Source organism: Eriocheir sinensis, chromosome 45, assembly GCF_024679095.1.
Source record: "Eriocheir sinensis breed Jianghai 21 chromosome 45, ASM2467909v1, whole genome shotgun sequence".
Lineage (NCBI taxonomy): Eukaryota > Metazoa > Arthropoda > Malacostraca > Decapoda > Varunidae > Eriocheir > Eriocheir sinensis.
In genome coordinates this window covers 6,898,604-6,923,861 of record NC_066553.1, presented here as the reverse complement: position 1 = coordinate 6,923,861, position 25,258 = coordinate 6,898,604, and the positions used below count along the sequence as shown (strand labels likewise).

The following is a 25,258-nucleotide window of genomic DNA, read 5'->3' as shown; positions in this document are numbered from 1 at the left end:
TCTCTCTCTCTCTCTCTCTCTCTCTCTCTCTCTCTCTCTCTCTCACACACACACACACACACACACACACACACACACACCTTTAATTCCGTTGCTACCCAATCCCTTCCCACGTTCCCCGTAAGAACCTGGTCATCAAATCTTAACTGTTCGCCCTTTTCTCCCTCCCAGTGGACGGCGGGAAGGAGGAGGAGATACTGAAGGCGCTGGACGAGGCTGCCGCGGAGGGTTCCTGGGGCTACGTACCCTTGAGCGGCCCTTACATCGACATCAAGCACTCGGGAAACATCACGGCGCGCCTGGGCTCCACGGCCATCCTCAACTGTCGCATTCTCTACATGGTTGGCAAGCCGGTGGGTCGTGTGTGTGCGGGTGTGCGTGTTTGCGAGGGGGAGATGTTGATTTGGATTGATGGCGAGGGTAAAGGGAACTGTGGCTGAAGGTTGGTTGTCGCGTTCAATGTGAGAATGGAAAAGCAAGGGTAGATTAACTGATGGCTATGGTGACCAGGCGGTTGGCTACAATATAAACTGAATTCAAAGCGAGGATGACCTATCTTTCGGCCACTCCTCTAACTCTTTATAGGAGCAGTGAGTAGCGGGCTTTTTTTCACATTTGTTACCTTTTTTTGTGCCCTTGAGCTGACTCCTCTGCTGTAAAAAAAAATATTCGATACCCTGATAACAGACTGACTTCGAGAAAAAAATATTAATGGTTGAAGAAGAATTGTTATAATGCATTGGTTAAAAAAAGGAAGGAAGACGTGTATGTGACGGATTGATGGTAAGGTTTAAAATATGGTTGTTAAGGATACATTTAAGTTCTTGTAGACAAAAAAAAGATAGAGGGAAAAAGAGGATAAGAGCGATTGGTGGCAGGAGTAAAGGGATGATGGTTCAGGATGCGTTAACCCCTTGACTACGGATTTCCTACAGTCAGACCTCACCAAGCAACAGGAATGAAACAAAAAGTGGCTGCTACAATTCAGTGAAGAAAAAATATAAAGTCCTGCACCTTGGGAGGGGATATCCAGCATACCAATACCACATGGGAAACACTCCACTATCCACCACAGAGCCATAGAAAGACCTGTGAGTATATGTTTTCAGGCTACCAGTAAAGGCTAAATCCGTGGCAATCGCAGCGGACGTGTTTTAAACTGTTCAATGTGAGGATGGAGAGAGGGATGGTAAGGAGGAATGTATGCTGGTCGGTCAGAAGAGTGTTAATAATCGGGAGTGATAGTTTAGGAAAAAGGGATGGGAGTTAATGATAGGTATAACGCCATGGCAAAGCTAGATAAGTTAGAAGATAACATGATAACACTGATGATGTGAGTCTGCGGACCGGGCCTGTAGTTAAGAATAAGTTGAAAAGTTTAATGAAGGACTGAAGCGAGAGAGGAATGGAAAGAATGAGGATTAAAGGAGAAGGAAAGGATAGAGATGATGGGAACTCGAGCTGTGTGAAGGCGACGCTGAGCATGTAAAGTATCCGTTTGAAGAATTGGAAAGAAGGATAATGGTGTGAGGAAATGGAGAAGGAACGAATTGGTGATCTAGGAAGAGACGTGTGTGATAAGGGTACGGGGGCGTTTAGGAGCGGTGAGAGTTGAGCAAGTATTGATTGGCTGAGGAAACGGAACTGGAAATGTGAACGATAAAAAAAAGCTAAAATCAGGCAACGGAACTGTAAATGTAGACGATAAAAAATAAGCTAAAATCAGGCAACGGAACTGAAAAATGTGAACGATGAAAAAAAGCTACTCAGGAAACGGAACTGGAAATGTAGACGATAAAAAATAAGCTAAAATCAGGCAACGGAACTGGAAATGTGAACGATGAAAAATAAGCTAAAATCAGGCAACGGAACTGGAAATGTAGACGATAAAAAATAAGCTAAAATCAGGCAACGGAACTGGAAATGTGAACGATAAAAAATAAGCTAAAATCAGGCAACGGAACTGAAAAATGTGAACGATAAAAAAAAGCCACTCAGGAAACGGAACTGGAAATGTGAACGATAAAAAAAGCTACTCAGGAAACGGAACTGGAAATGTGAACGATAAAAAATAAGCTAAAATCAGGCAACGGAACTGGAAATGTAGACGATAAAAAAAAAGCTAAAATCAAAGAGTGAATCTGGTACTCCATGAAGTAAATGAATATAACATGCAGCGAAAGTCAATGGTGAATTTAAGTCTATTTTCGATGTTAAATCTATACTCGTACGGCTATTCAGAAATATAGTGTTTGCAACGTAAGCACACAGTCGTTCTTTATCAATTCATACCTCTTTTTTCAATTTCGTTTTGACATATAAATAATACACACAAATTTATGACACTACAAAGCCATACACTATCAAAAAAGGCCCTCCTCCAAATTTTTCCTCTGTCTTTTTTTCCTCTGTCTTTTTTTCTCCAGATTTCTTGCTCACAGTCTTTCCTTCCTTCCATACCTTTTCCTCTTTTTTTCTATATCCTCCTCCTTCACCATTTCCTCCTTCCTCTCCTTTTATTTACTTCTGTTACTCTTCTTGGTCATCTTTAGAGTATGCTCACCCTTTGCCGTATTTATTCTTCCCCTGCATTTCCTACCCTATCTCCTTTTCTCTTTTTTTTCAATTTCCTTTTCATTTCCTCACCCCAATTCTCCTTTTCCCTCTCCCACATTACTTATACCTATCCACATCTCTCTCCATTTTCCGTTTTCCTTCGTGATGATTTTTCTCCATTCTATCACTCTCCATTTCTTCTCTATCTCCTTTAACACTTTTTTTATTTCTCTTACGCTATTCCTTCTTTCTTAATTTCTCTTTCTTCACACGATATGCCATTCGCTCCTTATTGATCCGCTCCTCTCTCACACACACACACACACACACACACACACACACACACACACACACACACCAGTACAACACGCGATCCCCTCATATCAAGCAAAGGGTCGCGACAAACAAACCATTCGCGGCGGAGTGTTGGAACCCGTCACTTATTCTCTTTTATTTCACCCCGAGTCGCACCAACCAACCACTGTGGCAGCAAAGACCACAAAGAGACGTGCTTCAGCGACTTTCCTGATGACTCCCTCCCTCTGTGTGCGTGTGTGTGTGTGTGTGTGTGTGTGTGTGTGTGTGTGTGTGTAACCTTTTTTTTCGGAGGAAGGGAAGAATGGGGAAATAAAACAGGCTTCCCGGGAACAGTCCATCATCTATTCCCCTTGACATTTCGTTCACAATCCTTCCCCTCCTCTCTCCCTCTCTCTCTCTTTCATCCACACACCCACCTACCTACACACACACATTCCTTCACCGCTCACTGATTCCCGTACAACGCTTCGTCTCTGTCAGCTCAGGGACACACAACACGCGGCTCTCCCGTGTAGGTTGCAATCGCTGAGTTAATTGTTCTTGTTCGTGAAGCATCAGACTCGAGGGACCAGCTGACCCCAAGGAGAGAAATGAATGGAGAAGACCCAAAACCCTCGTGAAGCCCTGGCATGATTTTGAGAATAGTAGCCGATTCTTAAAGGATTACCGAGTGAAATACGCACCTTGATGTTCTAAGAAGGCTATAACTGTAAACTTTCTTCTTTCCTGTCATCGTTGTGATTATGTTAGTGAAACACGTTTATGGTTTTACTCTTGCAACGGGCTCACAAAAAAGTTGGGATTACGCTGAGTCTTTTAAATTCTCAGGTAGTGCTCAGAATCCATTTTTTCTTTGTAACACTTCATCTGTATGCTTTTCCAGTAGGAGTAATAACATAAAGAAGGAAGAGAATCAAAAGGTCTGGCGCAGAACAATAGTCGGTTACAGGAAATCAGTCTCTCCTTTGTTTCCAGTGATTTGGTGCAGGTCGACGTAATTGATTTTCTTTATTCACGTACAATTTGCCTCCTTGTAGTCACTCTTTGCCGTGCCGGCTGCTCTTGATCTCAGTTAGAAAATAACATTATTTGTCTTCGTGAAATTGAAATCGTAGTAGGATGAAAATATATTCTTTATTGGTCATACAACTCACACACACACACACACACACTCTCTCTCTCTCTCTCTCTCTCTCTCTCTCTCTCTCTCTCTCTCTCTCTCTCTCTCTCTCTCTCTCTCTCTCTCTCTCTCTCTCTCTCTCTCTCTCATCAAGCCTCTTCTCTTCTCCCTCAGGTTTCTTGGATGCGGAGTCGCGACCTTCACCTGCTGACGGTGGGCCGCTTTACCTACACAAGCGACGAGCGGTTCAAGGCGGTGCACCAGGCCGGCTCGCAAGATTGGCTCCTCAAAATCTTCTACGTGCAGCTCCGCGACGCCGGCCAGTACGAGTGCCAGGTGGGGACGACGCCCCCCATGACACACAGCGTCTGGCTCTCCATCATGGGTAAGAGTACACGGTCCCAGATCGTGAAATGTTAAAAGGGACGTCGTATTTAATTGGTCTTGCCCGTTGCGTGTTGTGTTCATGCGCGGCTATGATAGGAGGTTGAATTTGAACATAAGTTGTGGATTGATGATTGATTGATTGACTGACGTATGAAACCATGGTGCCCCAACAACAGCGGTTATATAGCGACTAACACTGGAGATGAGTATTAACATCACTGAGTTTTTAAAAGCTTAAAATTGCCTAGTAAAAATCTTGAAATAATAAAAGCGTGACACCCACGTTTGGTTTGATGAAACATATAGGCTTATAATGTTGTAGTGTATTGGGTAGTTAAGTTTTATGAGATGACTGTTACCAGACCCGCGAGTTGATCATGATAAATGTCCCTTGTGGTGAAATTAATCATATTGGCTTTTTATTTTTTATTTTTTTACATCCCCGTCTATAGCGCCGGTAGGCTTTCTTCAGGGGCCAGAGGGTTGGTCCAAGCCCGTCGTGGCGCAGGCAATATTTATAGTGGCGCCAGTTATGCTAAATGAGATTTGCTACGTTTGTGAGGGCGAGAGAAAATGCGCCATATTTCTCATTTTTTATAACGTATGTTCCTTTGAGATGATCCTATGATGGCAGTCTTGCTTAATTAAGGTTTGCGACACTGAAGTTCTTTGGTGAAATTTAATGTTCGCCAAGACTATCGCCATTGATCCCTAAGTCCTGCCTTGACATTTTTACATCACACAAAGCACTACACACTTCCATCCCCTTAAAGCTGCTAGCCGGGCGATGCATCTCGAGAGCCAACGTGACGTTCAGTGGTCGCCGTTGTCTCCTTCCAGAGCCGCAGACGGTGGTGCTCGGCGGGCCGGATCTCTACATCAACGCGGGCTCGGCCATCAACCTGACCTGCCTTGTCAAGCACAGCCCCAAGCCCACGCCCTACATATTCTGGTACCATGATGACGTGGTAAGTTACAGGTTATTTCAAGTTTTTATCATCTTCCCGCCGCCACCACTGTTGCAAAAACATATCTTTTACAATTCATCCTCCTCCTTAAATACATATCTTAAATACATATCTTGGAAAAATCTTTTCAGCAATAAAACTGTTAGCCCCATTATCATTTCAAACCATAGGAATGCTCGACTCTTTCTCTCCCTTTTCCTGCATAAAATAAAACGGGGGAATGATAAGAACACAAACGCATTGCAATAACAGGTAAAAAATAGCCGTGAGATATGTAAGTGTGGAGCGCCGCATTCAACCGTATCTCTTACTGCAATGCCTCCAAACCACTTACACACACACACACACACACACACACACACACACACACACACGTCGTGGAGCAACACGCTCAAACTCACCCGGCAAACTGAGTTTTATGTTTTGCTCAGGCAAAAAAGGTTTTCCACTGACATGAGCGGTAACTCTCCCCACTAAGCGAGGGGGATGGGGTGTGTGATGAGTGAGATCTTCTGTGCTCAAACAACTTTATTCCGGCAAGGTACTGGCTGATTATCACGAGTCCAGTACGTGGTCGAGCCGTGGGTGAATGACACACCCTTCCACCCTCCTTACTTCACCTGGTTACATAACGTGGACCCCCAACACCCTTCCTCCCTTAATAACTTTCCCAGCTAACTTACTTCAGTCCTGACTCCACCCTACTTGCCTCATTTCCTAACTCCTCTAAGAACATCACCTGCACCACCCTGCCCCCCCTCCCACCCCCTCCAGGCTATACCATAGTATTAATCTTCCCATGTAATAACCCACTTAAGAGTCCCAGTCCCCTGGCTTTCCTTCCTCACTTTTAACCTAAGCCTACTTACCATAAGCCACCTGGATTCCTTACACAGCCTCACCAACCGCCCTCTCACAGCCCAAACACCACTATGTTATTCCAAACACCCCAGAGCCTACACCCACACCGCCTAACCCCCTCGCACCGCCACCGTCACGACTAAGGTTGGATACACTACACCTACCCACCCCTCCATCACTTGAAAACACCCCAACTCCACACCAAGTGAGTCAAGGCCACACCAAGTGAGTCAAGGCCACCCACACCCTCCTCCCCTTCTATCAACAGTGTATTTCCCACACACAACACTCAACACTACTGCAAACTACCAACTCTCCCCCCTCCCTTCCCTCTCAAATGCAGTGTATCTCCCAAAATAACACCTCACCAATTCTCGCCCTTCCTCCCGCACGCCCAACACCTGCGCCCCGCACTCTATGCCTCCTACCTGGACACCGTGAAATGGCAACGGGAACCGGAGCGTTGTGAGGAAATAGCTTAATTCCAACCCGTCAGGAAGTGTCGGTCGTTACGTCGGATGTCTTCTGTCAGGCCAAATTATATAATCTGGCGCGCGCAGGACTGCCTCAGCCGACACTAAGAAACCACCACTCACACACACACACACACACACACACACACACACACACACACACACACACACACACACACACACACACACACACACTCGAGGTAAAAAAGAAGGGGTAGGAATAAAAGGATCAAAAGTGGGATGAAAGAAAGGTATGTGGAGAATATATAATGAGGCAAGACTGAGATGAGGAAGAATGAGAGTGAGTATAGGGGCAACGAACACACGAGAGGAAGGTAAGAAACTAAAGGGAGAGGAGATTGAATAAGCTGCGAGGAGTGAAAGGAAACAAAAGAAGTAGGGGTGAGTATGGGGCTAAGAGGAGGAGGTAGGGAGGGGAAGGATTCTTTACGGTAAAGGAGACCGACCTAAGAGAAATATGTGCCCAGGATAATGCTGCTCGTACGATGCTAGCGGAAGATGCAAAGGGATGGTCAAATATATACAGTTGTAAATGTGTCTTGATAAGGTCCTATGGAAAGAATTAAAGTAAGGATGAAATATATTCAGAGAAAGACCTTGAAAGAGTTACTCGTGAAAATTATGGAAGTTAAAATACATGTTAACTTACATTTGTGAGTTGGACAACATAGCAATCAGGCAGCGGTGAAGGGAAGCGGTTAGTGTGTTAAGAAAAGCAATGCGCATCAAAATGAAAATAAAATAAAGTAAGAATAGTGAATGGCTTTTTATTCTACTTGTGATAGAAGAATTCCCCCGAGCTAGGTGGCCACGACCCTATAAACTAGATCTGCTGAGATTAATAGAAAAAGCTTCGTCTCTCACCGATCAACCGCTGTAAGCTAATATCGAGCAACAACTTCCCGGCCGAAGCCAAGCATCATACTCACTGAGCCACCCGGCCTCTATACGCAGTAAAATTAAACCGAATCGAGTAATAGTTAATTAAGAAGAGCTGCCAGATGCATTCATCATGCGTAGAGGGATGGTAAAAGCCCTTTCATATAGTTAGTATATGTGAGGGGAATAGAATGGATAAAGCAGAAACCCCAACTCGTCGAAAGCTGATGATTTATGAACTTTCCAGGATAGATTTTGATGAAAGACCAATAATGTTGAGTGTAATAGAAAGGACAGCTGAGATAGAGGAACGGGTAATGGTAGTCTGTAACGCTGCCCCATACTAAAATTATAGATGTGTTAAAAGTTGAGGGATGTACATAAATAGTTCCCCTTTAAGAGTTTAGCAAAGTTGGGATGGTCGTCTGGTAAATGACGCAGCACAGTCATCAGCGTTATAATGAATAGAACAACTTTGGAACAAACTCATCAAAGAGAAGTAGAGACTGGAGGATCGAACAAAGTCTCAGTCTACAAGATTGTTAATATATTTAGGAAAAGTAATGAACTACTACACCAAACATAAATCAGGCAATAAAGAAACTGAAGCTGGAAGTAGGGAGAAAGAGGGGTAGAATTCCCAGGAGTGTATTTAGAGAGCAACTGTTAGCGACAAACTGCCAAAATCTTCCGACGATTCTTAACGCAGTTTCACCACAGCGGCTAGAAGAGGGTGACTAAGAATTAATTAACAAGGCTAGAAGACAACCTTTAAACAAGTGTAGAACCCATACCGACGACAAGAAAGGAGTCCGCTTATAGATGATTAAGAAACTTCCTGTGAACGAAGCCTCCACCTGGTCTAGTAAAGGAGAGTGAAGTAGAGAGGAATCATTTGAAGGGTTAGAGGGCCCGCATCTTAAGCCTAGGACTTATGTAAGCGTCCTAAGTGAAGAGGAGAGACAAAAGAAAGGCTGTGGAAAAAGAGAGAGAGAGAGAGAGAGAGAGAGAGAGAGAGAGAGAGAGAAGGAGAGAGAGAGAGAGAGAGAGAGAGAGAGAGAGAGAGAGAGAGAGAGAGAGAGAGAGAGAGAGAGAGAGAGAGAGAGAGAGAGAGAGAGAGAGAGAGAGAGAGAGAGAGAGAGAGAGAGAGAGAGAGAGAGAGAGAGAGAGAGAGAGAGTGAGAGAGAGAGAGAGAGAGAGAGAGAGAGAGAGAGAGAGAGAGAGAGAGAGAGAGAGAGAGAGAGAGAGAGAGAGAGAGAGAGAGAGAGAGAGAGAGAGAGAGAGAGAGAGAGAGAGAGAGAGAGAGAGAGAGAGAGAGAGAGAGAGAGAGAGAGAGAGAGAGAGAGAGAGAGAATCATTAAAAGCCGTGCCGCGGAGACATCAAGAGGCGTGGGCGGTGCGTAAGTGGGCTCGGCGATGCTCACTCACCTGGCCGTGAATAATGTGAGACGTACCTCGCCCGGTGAAGAGAGGCCTTGGGTGTTTTAAAGGGAAGGAAGGAGAGGTAGGTACAGCTACGACGGAGCGTATGTAGTTCACTCTCACGGTTTGATCATGTGCTGGACCAGGGATTGCCAGCCACCACCCTCCTGGAGAGAGCTTTGGAGCCCGTTAGCTGATGTATGGGCCAAGCTTGGACCTGAAACACAACACAGCCCCATTACCCTTTGCTCAAGAGGACACAGTAATTGCTCCTGTCAACGGAAAAATTGCTCATCAACTGACCCGTGTGTGTGTGTGTGTGTGTGTGTGTGTGTGTGTGTGTGTGTGTGTGTGTGTGTGTGTGTGTGTGTGTGTGTGTGTGTGTGTGAGAGAGAGAGACTGCTGATTTTTTTTTTGTGTGTGTGTGTGTATGTGTGAGGGGGTTTGAAGAGGAAGTTAAAGGGTAATAGACAAGTTTTCAGGCGAGTGGAAACCTCTCAAAAACAAATAAGTCTTGGACGAACTCCGTGCGCTGTGGGTAGAAGAAGGAAATTGGAAATGATCCAAGATTTGTGCTTCGGCCCCAAGCGTCTTCTGTAAAACAGTAGTAGTAGTAGTAGTAGTAGTAGTAACAGTAGTGTAGTAGTAGTAGTAGTGGTAGTTGTAGTAGTAGTGGTAGTAGTAGTAGTAGTTGTTGTAGTAGTAGTTGTAGTAGTAGTTGTAGTAGTAGTAGTAGTAATAGCAGTGGAAGTAGTAGTAGTAGTTTAGGGGAGGCGGTGGCTGAATGGGGGGTTGACAGCGTGACGGCGCCGCGTTCAGGAGGACGCGAGTTCAATCCCCGCCCGGTGCCACCAAGCTGGGATTTTTCAGCCTCCGTCGAGTGGCTTAAAACTACCCACATGCTGTCCAGAAGACCACCTATCCACCCGGACTCTAGATTCTAGAGTTAAAGATGAGCTCCGGGAGGGCAGCATGAGCCAATGCAAGATGGCGCCACTATAAACACTGGCCTGCGCCACAACGGGCTGGGCCATACCATCAGGCCCCTCCAAAAACAAGCCTACCGGCGCCACAGGCGAAGATATAAAAAAAAAGTAGTAGTAGTGGTAGTTGTAGTAACAGTAGTTGAGGCAGTAGTAATAGAGGTAGTAGTTGTAATAGTGGTAGTAGTAGTAATAGTGGTAGTAGTAGTAATAGTGGTGGTAGTAATAGTGATGGTAGTAGTAGTAGTAGTAGTATAGTAGTAGTAGTATAGTAGTAGTAGCAGCAGTAGTAGTAGTAGCAGTAGTAGTAGTACAAGTAGTAGTAGTAGGAGGAGGAGTAGTAGCAGTAATAACAACAGCTGATATAATAACATTAATATAAATATTAATATTGATAACAATAACGATGACGATGATGATGATAATAATAATAATAAAAATAATAGTAATAATAATAATAGTAATAATAATAATAGTAATAATAATAATAATAACAATAATAATAATAATAATAATAATAATAAAAATAAAAATAATAATAACGTTTACAATAAGTTAAGAAGACGGAAAAAGGTATGAAAAACTGCTCATCCGTGGTGCAGTGGTTAGCATGCCTAGCTATAAATCTGCTGGCCGCTGTTAGAATTCTGGGCTGGGCTGTTCTTTGGCACCTGGAAAAACCTGGGAAAGGTGAACTGTGGTAGCCGGAATGTCAAACTGGCCCTGTGTCAGAGGGGATGCATAGCGCCTGACCTCAGCTTAACCTTTGCCCTTTCAAAAAATAAAGCCACGATAACACGAAAATATAGTTATTAATCGGTTTCCTATAATAATGATAAACCTGTAAACAATTAGCACTATATGTATTGGTGATAACTAACAAACATTTTACCTCAGGTGTGAATGAAATCAATTCCAAGAATCAGTAAGGAAGTATGGCCGTAAGAAATATATGAGTGATAGCATACCGATAATGGCTTTCTTTGTAGGAACTCACTGTTGCGGCGAGTTTATAACATATGGAAAATCATTCAATTGCCTGCTTCATTTTCTCAGAACACAACTGTGCACGTGGCGCTCACGAACACGGAAATCTGGCTAGTCTGTAGGTGCTGAGGGATCTTTACACTCGGCATGTCACACTGAAAGGTCAATAGTTGAATACCAGTTTCTTTTCCTCCCCATGTATATCGAGATCAGGAGTACCCGCTTCCTGTTTCCAGAGACTTAGGGCCAGTTCGACAATCCAGCACAGTCATTGTAAGCGCCCAAACCAAACTATATTCTCCACAATGATCCGTTATTTCTACTCGGTACCAGATATTAAAGAGATTTCCTGTGTGGAGTCCTAAAATTTCCTTCTTTTTATATCAACGCCAAACACTATACAAGGAAGTTTCGTCGTATGTTGTGTTTGGTTGGGGAGCTTACAAACTTGCTGCATTGGACTGTAAAATTGGGCCTTAGTTTACAGTAAGGGTAGCAGCTCAACGGCACAAAGATACAATAATCGTTAAGCCTATTGATTCAAGAGACTGCAAGGCATTTGTGATCCAACTATCAACCTAAAAAATAAAAAAGGACACGTCAGATCCCGTTTGTTGTATATTTATTAAGTTTGTGGTGGCTCCTTTGTCTTCCCTCAGGGTTGATAGGTAAAACTTCTTCCGGTGGCGTGATTTCCCTATGATGAGCGAAGTAAATGATGTGTCTCCGCTCGTGAACACAGTAATCAATGTTTAGTACCCAAGGCAAGGCTTTACTGTCTGGAGGGGAGGGTTGATGATGATGACTGTGAAATAAGGAGAAAGGGAAGGAGGAGGAGGAGGAGGAAGAAGAAGAAAAGGAAGAGGAAGAGGTGGAGGAGGAGGAAAAGAATACGTAGGAGGAGGAGAGCAGGCATAAAAATCCGAGTGAAAAAGGAACACAAAAAACGGAAGAATGAAAAAGCAATGAAATGGAAAAAAAATGTATGAGAGGAAAGGCAAAAGGAGGAAGGCAGTCATGAGGGAAGCAATTTTCTTTCCTGTCACGCCAGCTCGCGGCCGCCGGGGCAGGAAGGAGGGTGTCGGTGATGGTGGTGGTATTGGTGTTGGTAGCATTGCTGGCGGCGAGGGTGATAGTTTTGGGGGTACTGGAAGTAATGGTGGTGCTGGTGGTGTTGGGAGCGATGGTGGTGATAGTGGTGTTGCTGGTGCTGGTGGTGTTGGAAAGGATAGAAGTGGTAGTGGTGCTGGTGGTGCTGGTGGTGCTGGAAGTGATGGTAGTGGTAGTGGTGCCTGGTGGTGCTGGAAGTGATGGTAGTGGTAGTGGTGCCTGGTGGTGCTGCCGCAGTCAAGAAGTACTGTGAAAGAAACGCCTGTCGGGGCAGTTGTACTAGGCCAGGTGACTGAGGAGTGTTGACGGTAACACATTCCCTCCCCATCACCTTGATTACTCCCCGCCACCTGTGTCGCCCCACAGGCTGATACACGGACAGGTGTGTGTGATGGGCCAAGCAACGACGGTCTGAGGGGACGGAGCTTAACAAAGTCACTCGCCAGACACCACCGTTGACCGATGGAATAATAATGATAAAATGCTACGGATCCGGTTCACGGATATATATTTATTTTAATATCATCCAAAAAATTCAGCGCTGTCAACTATAAATAAAAAAGAATTTCAACGTGAAGTGAAATCAATCATACACATGCCAATCATCTGTTGCGTATCATTGGCCATTCGATTGCTCATGGATGACTTCAGCTTTATATAAAGAGAGAAAAAAAATTGCCTCACTTTTAAGTGGGAAAGATCACCAAGACGTGGGGACCAACAAGAGGCACCAGGATAACGGACACTTGCTCGGCGCCTCAATAAAAACCACGGAGGCGCGGGGACCGGGAGCGGCACCAGGGTAACAGACACGTGCTCGACGCCTCAATAAAGATCACTGGCGCAGCGGAGTGAGGCACGGCAGCTCAATCTCGGTAGCGTGACGCAACGTCGTTTTGAGTCAAGAGTCGTGATGTCACGGGTGTCTGGTGCCTCAATGAAGGTGACGGCTTGTTATGCAACATGCGTTTGCAAAGGTGCCGCGCCTGTCCCTCCCCCTCCCCTCCCGAGCAGCGGCGGGTCAGAGGCTGATGCAGTGTCAGGAAGATTAGCGTTTAGAGATTATTTATTCATTGCGAGCAGCGGCCTTGCTGGTCTTCCGTACCCTAAGCCGGCTTGATTTTTTTAAAAAGTTGGGAGCAAACGCTATGGCTCCTCCTGGCCGCGGTGCTCATTTCCGTACCACTGGCCTTTGAGGTGAAGGTTGAAGGGAGTTAGAGGTCAGCAATCAGTGACGGGATGGAGGGTGAGAGTACCGTCGAGTGTGTCTAGTGGGGGCAGAGATGAGGGACACGGTCAGTGTACTAGAGGTGAGGTGCAGGGTGGCAGCTCCTTATATCTTCATTAAGCTTCCCACCGCCTCACCTTTCTACGACCAGATAAATATTGTATAAAGGAATTTCTGTAATTTTGCTTTTCCGTGTCGTCTTTTTTTTCTGCCGTGCGTTTTATGAATAATATTATGGCTTCGTCCCGTCTTGTGATCGCTTCCCTTCCTCACATTCCCGCGGCTCCCCCTTACGCTGACAGTCCTCCTCGTCTCTGTCCCCTTCACTAAACACAGTCAACATTATGTTCGTCTTCCATCATCGTCATTGATTGCCTCCCCTTCTCTCCCTTGCACCCTCACCCCCCTCACACGACACATTCCTCTCACCCCCGCACCCTCCTCACCTCGCCCCCCTTTACCCTTACATACATGCTGAGCTTCGATTATGGGTCCTTGGTAAGCGTGGCGGCGTCATCCATTGCATCCCTCGACCCCTCACCCCTACTCACCTCTTCCTTCCTTTTCATTTCACACAGATGCTGAACCCTGACTCCGGACCCGACGTCAGCGTGACAGTGTCCTCAGAAAATGACCACGACACTGTCTCGCGGCTGATCATCCGGTCGGCGGCGCCTCGGAATTCAGGGCAATACAAGTGCATGCCGGCCACCGCCCCGCCGCACTCCATCACTGTCCACGTCATCAACAGTAAGTTAACAGACGTCAGTGACATCCTTCACTTGTAGCTACGTGACTTTTTGGGGGGTAGGTAAGGGGTTGCTACATGCATGGGAAAATGTTCTCGCCTGAATACAATTTCATGGATTTTCTATCAAAGAGATGGACAAGATTTAGTTCATCGCTGAGTGCATAACTGGATAAGATGTGGTCCGTGGGAATAAGATTTTTTTTTAAATAATGATAAAAAACGTGGATGAGTATGACCGTGTTGGTTTTATAGAAATTTTACTGTTCAGGCAGCGGCTGACCAAATACAAGCTCACTGTTCTTTTGTATTTTGTGTCTGTGTAATGGTGACATTTCTATCACACCAGAACTATTTCCTATGTACAACACCATTCCTCAGAGTGCGTCTTTTAAAATGCTGACCCTAGATCCGCAGTCAGGACGTCGGGAGATATCAGCAGGCGGTTATGTGGCACAGGCAACTTATTTGTTTTCTCCCTTGCACAGGTGACAAGCCGGCAGCCATCCACCACAAAAACACAACATCTAACTCCTCGTCCGGGAGCGGCCCCGCCCACCTGCCGCCGGTGCCCCTGCAGGTGTTTTTGGTAGGTCTTCTTCCCCTGGCAGTGGCCGGCGGAGGCGGCGACTTGGGAAGAATCATCAGTAGAACGGTGGGCTGGTGGCGGGCGTGGGGCTGCACGTGGCTGGCTGCTAGTTGCTGGCGGTGGTGGGACGGCCATGCCGCCTCGACTTTCCCGAGGAGCACCAGAGTGAGATAGGACCCAACACAAAGGAAATAAGTTCTACGGTGGCTCGAGGTGTCTTGTGTTGTCTTACAGTTAGTGCAACTCTATAGCTTCTTGTGATGGACATCTGTTGAACAAGCCAAGAATCTGGGATTCTGCCTTAAGTAAGCAACCAAGAAACTATCACTCAGAGATACAAGCCGGGATGACCCGCTCATTATGAAGGGTGGAAAAATGGTGCACATCTCCAATTGCCCTACCTCTTCTCTTTTTTCACACTTAGTAACTCATCTCTCCCTCTTAACCGTATCCTCCTCTCCTGACTAATCATCTCTCCCTCGCCAACAAGTGAAATCGAGATCTGTGTTGACGGAATTATGTAAAAAGCTCAAATTTGTGGATTTCATTTTGTAATCCACTTCATCATAACTGTCTAGGCTTTGAATTATTTTACCTTTAATTTGGTAACAGTAGGCAATGAGCGCTTTGAGGGTGTGTCTTCCTAAAAATATACACCGTGACAGTAAATCCAAAGACCTTGAACTTTATTACCTTAATTACTGCTTTAATTTGTTTATCTACTTTGAGGAAGGTATATAGTGCTAACCTCAACGCCTGTACAGAATACAAGATCAAGACAGTCCTTGACGGCCACACAGGCCGCGGTCACAGTCATGATCATGACTCCAGGCGCCCTCCCGACATTAGATCGCGCTGCAAATTTTGGAATGTCGCGCTGCCAGACGTACGTAACGACCATCGTAAGTACATCCCCTTGAGTGCCGACCATAGCCGATGTCGAAACGACGTTGTTACGACGTTGCTGAGATGGACATCCGACGGCCGTAATTTATTCGCAACGGGTGACAGATGTCGGGGAGGGCCCCGACTGTTTTGAAATTTCCAAACTGTCGGCGTACGGCCGACGGTGGGAGAAGCCAGCTACCTGGCAGGACCGCCGGGTAGACATGATCGAGACTGTGGGACTGGGGCCTAATGGGGATGGAGTGACGCGCCCCAAGTGTCAACCGAAGGTCGCAGTTGGAGTCATGCCGTCTAGTGAAACCTCAACACCAGTAATAAGGTGAACCATTGCCCACAGTAAAAATGGTCACCTTCATCTCACTCTTGGTGTAATAAGTAAGGCGACAGGAAACCAGTGACGCTGTGCTGCTTGCCTTGCACGCGAGGCAACACGCCTCGGCACAGCCTGTCCGGCGGGACTCGCCTTCAGTTGTAACGAGCCGCCGTACAGCACGCGCCTGGCGGCGGCTGACACGATGCGCAGTGCCAGGGTCTGTCTGATGCTCTCAAGGCAAAACTGTTTTCGCGCCTTTACTGATTAAGAGAAATGATAAGTGTTTTATGTACCACATGAAGTAACAAAAAACAACACAGCGTAAAGCTGGTGAATTCGTAAACTATGAGCACAAACACACACACACACACACACACACATATATATATATATATATATATATATATATATATATATATATATATATATATATATATATATATATATATATATATATATATATATATATATATATATATATATATATATATATATATATATATATATATATATATATATATATATATATATATATATATATATATATATATATATATATATATATATATATATATATATATATAAATATATATATATATATATATATATATATATATATATATATATAAATATATATATATATATATATATATATATATATATATACAAGCATATAAAAAGATGGATAAACCATGTCATACTATATATTTTTGTGTTCTTTGTGGGTAGACACACACGATGTTTATGTGTCTTTTCAGTGTATGGACTCCATGGGAGTGTGAGGACCACAGCCCTAAGTGTTCATTTTAATGTAATCCCAAATACCACACACACACACACACACACACACACACACACACACACACGGCCCGGCCCGGTAGCTCAGTGGATAGAGCGTCTGCCTCACAAACAGAAGGACCGGGGTTCAATTCCCCGGCCGGGTGAAGATAAGTTGGGTTTATCTTCTTTCACGTGTAGCCCCTGTTCACTTAGCAGTGAGTAGGTACGCGACGTCAGGCAAGGAGTTGTGACCTCGTTGTCGCGGTGTGTTGTGTGTGAGTGGTCTCAGTCCTACCCAAAGATCGGTACTATGAGCTCTGTGCTCTTCCGTAGGGGAACGGCTGGCTGTCTCGAGAGAGACCCGCAGCAGACCAAGAGGTGAATTACACACACACACACACACACACACACACACACACACACACACACACACACACAGGTGGGTTGGGTCTTTGTGGGGCGGGCAGGGTGGGGCGGGGCGGTGGGCACTCACATGCTCTCTTCCACCATCTCATGTGTTTGAATAGAGTCTTTGTTGTGAAATAATAGTCAAATATACGAAAACAGGAACACGTGTATCATTGCTTCCTTCTTTAGTGTAAGTAGCAAAAAGCTTACCGAGATGAGGCATCAAGTATAAGAAATATAAAGTCCAGCCGAAGTACTTCCACAAGTGTTGTTATACGTCCTGAATGCCAACAAAACTAAGAAGACGTCACATGAATGCCTAGCAACGCAGCCTCCCTAAGACCCCACCGCGCCATCCTTCGCTAGCAACACCACGACATGCAGGTGACAGAGCGAGAAAGGTAAAGTAAGCAACACAGGTACCTCCTTCAACATTTATATTTTGGTATATTGAGGTGAGTCATACTAAGGAGTGGTGTGATGTAGTATGGTGTTGTGTGATGTGCTTGAAGGTGCTGTGCTGTGTATGTGTGTGGGGGGGGGGAGGAATGAGGGGGGAGGTGATTTTTTTTTTTTTCACAACAAAGGAGACAGCTCAAGGGCACACAAAAAAAGGAAACAATACTAAAAAAAAACGCTACTCGCATCAAACTAATCCATAAACCAGAACACTGTGCACTCTAGATAGTACAAAACACCATCTCACAGTTAGAATATACAACGACAACATAATCTACTGCCTTAATACTATGCAGGAATGTGATGTATAGCAGGTCACAGTATGCAGGTTTTTTTTTTTTCTACGTTTAGCTCAGAGCGCCATTAAACTTTCTTAGAGGGGTTGTTGGTCGATCCCATCCCGTTTGTGGTGCGGAAAAATATTTACAGTGGGGCCATTCTGACCCTAGAGCGCCTTCGTGGTAAAGTGGTTTGCGTGCCTAGCTACGCATCCGTGTGCCTGAGTTACAAACAGTAAAACACTCGTATGAAATTATTTTCGAGAGTTGCAGAGTTCTTCCAACTCTCACTGAAATCTCACCTCCTCCCTTACAGCTCCCTCCCCCCCACACACACACTTTAAAGAGGGGAAAACCTGACAGTCTAGGGAACCGCCCGACGAAATAGAAGTAATGATTTCATGTCATTCATCGCCACAGATGGTGGGGCAAACTCCTAAATTCTTACCAGAGATTTCTTTTCATACAGAAAATATCAGTATTAAATAAAAGTGTTAGGCAGAAGTATATATTGTTCTGTAAAGACACAGTCCAACTGTAAAGCTTGTGTGATTACAGGTAAATAACGATACTCAAATAAAACTCATTCAAACTCCTCTCTCTCTTGACGTCAGTTGTAGGAAAGCTCTTTGAGTTCATTACAGGTGAACATAATCGTGACCTATTCTGAATTATAATAGAGTAATAATACTGTATGGCATATTGTGTAAAGCCAAAGATGAACCATTATAAGTAATGCTGACTAACAGTGAATAACTGGAGAACTATGAAATAGTAAAATGGATTAATGACAAAAGGCACAGCTACAGCTCCCAATAACTACAAACACGTGAATCTCAACGAAAACAAATGTGGAGTGGAGAGGACGGGCTACAACAGAATTTCATTATGTTTTAGGGAATCGTCAAGCGGGCGCAGAAAAGATTTCCCAGACGTGGAATCAGAGACCCAGCTAGGTGAAATAAAAAATGTTACATTGTTTTAATCAGGTTATACGCGTTGTGAAAAGGTATTAAGCCTTTTGTTTCACGGTGTAATCTTTCCGAGAGCATGTTAACACGACAGGAGGGGAGAGATACAAAACTGTTTATGGAAAGACTGAAAATAGATCATAGGTGACGGAGAGAAAATGGTTTAGCTTTTCATATAATGGTGGACCATCCCTAAAAGCATGTTACTGCAAGGCGAAGAAACAAGATTACTTATAAAGGAGGCTGGTGACTGAGGGAGACCATGAAAGTTTGTCTGAAAAAAACGCATTCCCTCTCCCCAGACCACACCTGCCCAACGGGACTTATCTACATCCGGCGTCGTCTCCACATTCTCTCTCACGCCTCTGCTTCCTCACAACATAACCTGGAGAAAGCTCCGAATAAAAGAATAAACTTGCAGAAAATTGAGACGATATGGTTACACCTGACGGAGAATAAAATAAGCAATGATCAACGCAGAATCAATCGCGCAAAGAATAAAACTAACGTCAAGAAAAAGGAAGAAGTGGTGGGCGGGGAATACGAGGAAAAGAAGGACAGCGAGGAAACTGGCAACAATGACGCCGAGAACAACAGGTGAAAGTGTCGGTGAAAACGCTGACGAAATAATACTGTTCCAGGCGAAAATTGTTGGATTACACAAAGGTTACTGCGGAAGGCGAGGGATTATCACATTCACTCATGACCGCTTCACCATAAAAGTCGGATAAAGAAAAAGTTACCAGAAGTAGAAGGGGAGGTCAAGCTATGAAAATGGAGAGAAGAAGAGAGGTGAAGACACGCTACTTGAACGCTTTAAGACAGCTCCATTGTTGCTACCGGGAAACATTGAAAAAACATAAGAGAGAAGACTTAAGGAATAAAAGGAAACGAGAGAGAGAGAGAGAGAGAGAGAGAGAGAGAGAGAGAGAGAGAGAGAGAGAGAGAGAGAGAGAGAGAGACAGACAGACAGACAGACAGACAGACAGACAGATAGACAGACAGACAGACAGACAGAAAATGGAGGGAGGTAGGAAGGGAGCAAGGATAAAAAGTATCTGCCTTAGCGAGAAGGATAATCATGAAGGGAGAAAAAGAAAGGAAACTAACACTCACCCTCGAGATTACTGCGAGGGTACACCAAAAAGATCGTAAATACTCGGAAAGAACATACACGAAGTTGAATAACAAAATGAACGATGGTGAAAGAGGAGTCGAAGGATCCAAGAGATACATACACACACTAATAAAGGTTACTTAACAAGACAGGGGGTTGGATAGTGCAAGAGGCATTAATTGCGAGGAATCAAGAGGTGGTGGTGGATCAGTCCTGTCACCACTTGGCCAAATGGATCACTAACAGCGTCTTCCATTTAGCGTAACCTGTTTTTGGGTCGTGATATATAGAGTCCCTTATAGAGTCCCGACAACCTAAGATTTGGACGCCATTATTGGGCCTGTTTTCGCCGTGCTTTTCAAACGCTAGCACACGCTCTCGTGGTGAAAACAGAACCAATAATGGCGTCCAAATCTTAGGTTGTCGGGACTCTATCTATCAAGGGACTCTACAGATCACGACCCAGAAACAGGTTACGTTAAATGGAAGACAATGTAAAACTCAAACTTGTCAGATGCAACTGTTCAGAAAAGTAATCAACATTGAAAATATCGACAGAAGATGATAGAAGAAAGAGACGACACGAACTCATGCTGGGAGTCCTCGATCAGGTTGTTTCTCTAGATAATCACGATTATGTTCAGATAGACTCAAACAGCTTTCCTACAACTGACGTCAAACTAACTGGGCGGTAACTATTTTTTTTTTTTTTTTTACAGCAGAGGAGTCAGTTCAAGGGCATAAAAAAAAGGTAACAAATGTGAACAAAAAGCCCGCTACTCACTGCTCCTATAAAGAGTTAGAGGAGTGGTTTATTCCCATTCTAAATATCAGCACAACATTGGCCTTTCTCCATATTGCTGGTACTAATCGTGCGTCAAGAGACTTCCTATATCAGGTGGAAGGTGGTTCGTAAATTGTATACATATTTAGATACCATCTGGTCCAGGTGAAACAGGTTCATAAGTTTATTTCTCTTTGTTTCTGTGATTATGCTGACATCAAATACCGTTTAGTCTTCCCTTCCCACGAACACCTCATCGGCTTCAGGTGGTAACGATATCTCATAAGTAACTGAGTAAATACAGACAAGAAGTATTCATTCAGCGTTATAAAAGTGTGTTCGTTGTCAAGCGGACTAACTTACTTTGATTTAAAAGTGCAATATTATCCATTGCCTTTGTTTTTTATATGGTTGAAAGATATCCTCACGGTCCTCTTTCACTGGCATGGTTATTATGATTTCATGCTTTATTTTTGCATTCTTTATATAACTTCACTCCCCGTATTTTTCGTGTATATCTGTAAGAGTTTTTTTATTAGCCTTTTACTTATTCCTTGCTGCATTGCTTCCTTCGCTTGCATTGGTTGACCATTAAAGCTATTCTCGGGTTAGTTTGGAACGCAAAAAACTTCGGAGTGACCGACTTATCAAAACCTGTTTAGTTATTTGAAGGAGGAAGAGAAGGAGGAGGAACGAAGATGAAGAATGAAGACAAGAAGAGTGGAGCTAATGATTCTTTATGAAGTTGTTGTTATTATTAACTTGAGACATCTTGAGATTCATGTCAAGAAGATTATCTTGTTTATTCCTTGTATTTACCATTGATCTTGAATAAATGAACTGTTAATGAAGGAAAGCCACACACACACAGCAGACCCCGGCGCGTGGGCCTGACGGCTGTTTTCCTTCCTTCGTGAGCCTCACCCCCCTTGCCCCCTCCCCTCTTTCTCTATCCCTCCTACGACAGGTGCATGGTCCTGACGGCTGTGTTTACCTTCCTTCCTGAGCCTCGCCCACCTCCTCCCCTCCTGCTCCCCGTCCTCACCTATGCGTCCCCTCCCCTCCCTCCCCCTCTTCTACTACCGGCCCCGCAAGATTTCCCTCTGCCGGAACTTATCGTCGCACGGCAATTACCACGGCCGCCCCGACGCACGCACAGTTCATGATAATATCGTAAACACCACGGAAGGAGTATTCGCCGCCGCGCAGGGAACTTCACGACCTGTAAATAACAGCAGACGACCCGTGATTCCCGCCGGGGCTCCTGAATCATGAGGAAGGACTGTGAGGAGGAGGAGGAGGAGGAGGAGGGGGAATTTAATTCCCCGCCTGCCTCAAGCCCGTGTGTTTCCCGATGGTGAAAAACAATGGTTCAGATTTTTCCTTCGGCAGCCCCAACACTGCTGCCCCCAGCTGTTAGTCCCAGGGTAGGCGGCGGTGGCCGGCCGTGACGTCACAGCTGAGCGCGGATCGCGGCCTGGGTGAGTTTGAGTGAAATTCAATCACACAAGTTTGCACGTTGTGTTGGAATATCAGATAGGGCAAGCATGTTTCCTGAGATACATTTCTGTAAACTGCTCAAATGTGACGGTTTCCATCATTCTGTTCCGACATTCCCAAGTTTCTTTTCCTCCATTTCTCAGCGTTCAGGACTTTTGTTCCTTTTTCTCGCGTCATTTATAAAGAATAATAGGACAGGGACGAAACACTCTCCAATGTGTGTGTGTGTGTGTGTGTGTGTGTGTGTGTGTGTGTGTGAGAGAGAGAGAGAGAGAGAGAGAGAGAGAGAGAGAGAGAGAGAGAGAGAGAGAGAGAGAGAGAGAGAGAGAGAGAGAGAGAGAGAGAGAGAGAGAGAGAGAGAGAGAGAGAGAGAGAGAGAGAGAGAGAGAGAGAGAGAGAGAGAGAGAGAGAGAGAGAGAGAGAGAGAGAGAGAGAGAGAGAGAGAGAGAGAGAGAGAGAGAGAGAGAGAGAGAGAGAGAGAGAGAGTCTGGTAAAGACTAAGATACTTCCTATACTAGACTACTCACCCACCCCGACACACATGGCTTCCCACACCAAGATGTTACAGCTTCAGATGCTGCAGAACAAAGCGCTGAGATTTGCCACCGGACAGAAATACCCGTACACGGAAAACACAACAGCGCAACACCGCAGACTAACTACAACTAGTCAGCACAAGGCTACGGGAGGCCGCCGGAAAGATATGGGAGAAACTAGACCAGCAAGACGGCGTGAGCTACACCCATGTCAAGGAGCTTGACGGCAGCACGAACTTGGTCCATCCCTGGTTTCCGCGCAGCTTGAAGTCACTACGAGAACAACCGCCCACACATCACTTCACACAAGTGACACCATAGCTTAGCTTAGCTCTCTACACACAAACAATTCATACACACACCACCCCAGCACGCCGGGGGTATACAAATAAGGTGCCCGATAAATAATAACTACACCAGAACAACTAACGAACCTACACCATACAACTGCACACTCCTACTGTCTTTCCTATTCCCCACCTGTACCTCACCACTAACCCACTTCCTCCTCGTACTATACCCTTGATTAAAAAGTGAGAGAGAGAGAGAGAGAGAGAGAGAGAGAGAGAGAGAGAGAGAGAGAGAGAGAGAGAGAGAGAGAGAGAGAGAGAGAGAGAGAGAGAGAGATAGAGAGAGAGAGAGAGAGAGAGAGAGAGAGAGAGAGAGAGAGAGAGAGAGAGAGAGAGAGAGAGAGAGAGAGAGAGAGAGAGAGAGAGAGAGAGAGAGAGAGAGAGAGAGAGAGAGAGAGAGAGAGAGAGAGAGAGAGAGAGAGAGAGAGAGAGAGAGAGAGAACGGTGGAATTGTCACGCTATGCAGCTCCAGGGATGAACACAGACAAAACGGTCGCTAAAAGCTGACAAATTTGTGAGGTGAAACTAAATCCCCTTGATTGGAGGGGCGGCAGATGCAGCAACGCAATGTTACCTCGTCCCGCCCTCCTCTCCCTCGGCCTACTCTACCCAAGTTCTTTTTTAGTAAGAGCAGACGTACCTGGGTCTATGTGAAAACAAGAGAAAATGCAATCAATAGGATGCTCTTATCAACCCGGTAGCAGCAGGGATCATGCTTCTTAATGGTCCCTCTAAGCGAGAAAAATGAGAAAAAATCACCCCTCACACAAACCATTTCATAATATATATCGAAGCATTTGTGATCAGTTTATGTATCATCTATTTTAGGGGGGTTAAACCATGGCACAAATTTGACCCGTCGCTGCTACCGTGTTAAGAAAAAAAAAGATATAGAAGCATAGAGGGCAAAAATTGTCTTTATATATCGATATGAAAATTGATATTTACTCTACCAATAAAGTCATACGTGCGATTTGTTTGGGCATGCCGCCACACACTACATGACTTTCTCAGGCGGTCAGACTGAGAAGGGTGACAGAAACAAAACAGTATATCTTTATGTCCCTCTTTTCTGCCCTCTGCGGGACCACCGTTAGCCTCCGGGAGAATCTCAAGGGTTTCAATGTGACGCCCTTTTGTAGCTATTTTCGCAGCCGTCACACTTCTGTAGTATCTGTTTTATTGAAAGTCTCCTTTAATTATGAATTTATTCGAACTATTGAGATAATGATAATTCGTTCTCCTGAAGAAGTTGATGATAATAAGCGGAGCTGAAGTATTTCATTAAAATTCCACTACAGCCTTAAATATGCACTTGCTTACAATGCAGCCATTTCCCGTAGATAAATTCGTGCCTCCCTTGCCCTCACGTTACCCTCAGAAAAGTACGCGCCCTTTGCCTGGAAACCCTTACCGAGTGATGAATAGTTTGCTCTTTTATAAAGCTGGGCAGTTCACAAACTTAAACTGCGTGAAGGCTATCCTCCTAGTGTGACAGAAGAACATGATATATATGCAAAAAGAAAATAGGCGAGCAAGTCCGCCGCAGTGTAAGTGACAAGGCTGACGACACCTACGATCCACTTCCACGTGTTTTTAATTTTGAGTCTAAACTTTTTGATATATTAATTAGTGCAACCAGGATTTCTACAATTAAAATTACATAAGTGATTATTTATACTTTATTTTCTGCACTCCTAGGATCAGATTTTTTTTCATGGTTGCCTTGCAGGTATGGAGAGATGCGTGATTGCAAAAAAAATATGGAGCAGCATAAATGACTAAGAAAAAAATCACGGAAGAAACTAAGCTCCACCTCACATCCTGCATAACCCTGACCGCAAATAAAAAAGTATTATGACATGATATAAATAGTTTTTTCATCCTTTTTAGTAAGCGTTGTGACACGATAGACTAACGAGAATAAAGTAGAGTGCATGCTGTTGGGGTAATGGTGAGACCGGCGTGGCGGTGGTGGTGGTGTTGTTGGGGGTGAGTGGGGGGGTTGTGGTGGTGGTGGTGGTGAGTGTGGTAGTGTTTGCTACTGGTGGTGGTGGCGGCGGCGGTCCGATAATTATCAAGCACAATTCAGGTTAATTATCAGAGTGTCCTTGAAGAGGGCTGCGGCACAGTGCTGTTTAATTAAGGGGCTATTACACTGGGCAAATTTTCCCTGGATCTTCAGTCAAACCACGATTTCCGCTGG

At 44.8% G+C, this 25,258-nt stretch overlaps 1 protein-coding gene across 1 annotated transcript in view; it reads left to right on the top strand.

Annotated features, from left to right (window-relative positions):
- Positions 1-16,243, top strand: part of LOC126980686 (hemicentin-1-like) — an 83,059-nt gene extending 66,816 nt beyond the window's left edge. Inside the window, exons 3-7 of the mRNA XM_050830811.1 lie at positions 172-353; positions 4,169-4,379; positions 5,222-5,349; positions 13,892-14,063; positions 14,550-16,243. Coding sequence (XP_050686768.1) covers positions 172-353; positions 4,169-4,379; positions 5,222-5,349; positions 13,892-14,063; positions 14,550-14,824 — 968 coding nt within the window. The 3' untranslated portion in view covers positions 14,825-16,243. The remainder of the gene's footprint in view (positions 1-171; positions 354-4,168; positions 4,380-5,221; positions 5,350-13,891; positions 14,064-14,549) is intronic.
- Positions 16,244-25,258: the final 9,015 nt, after the last annotated feature.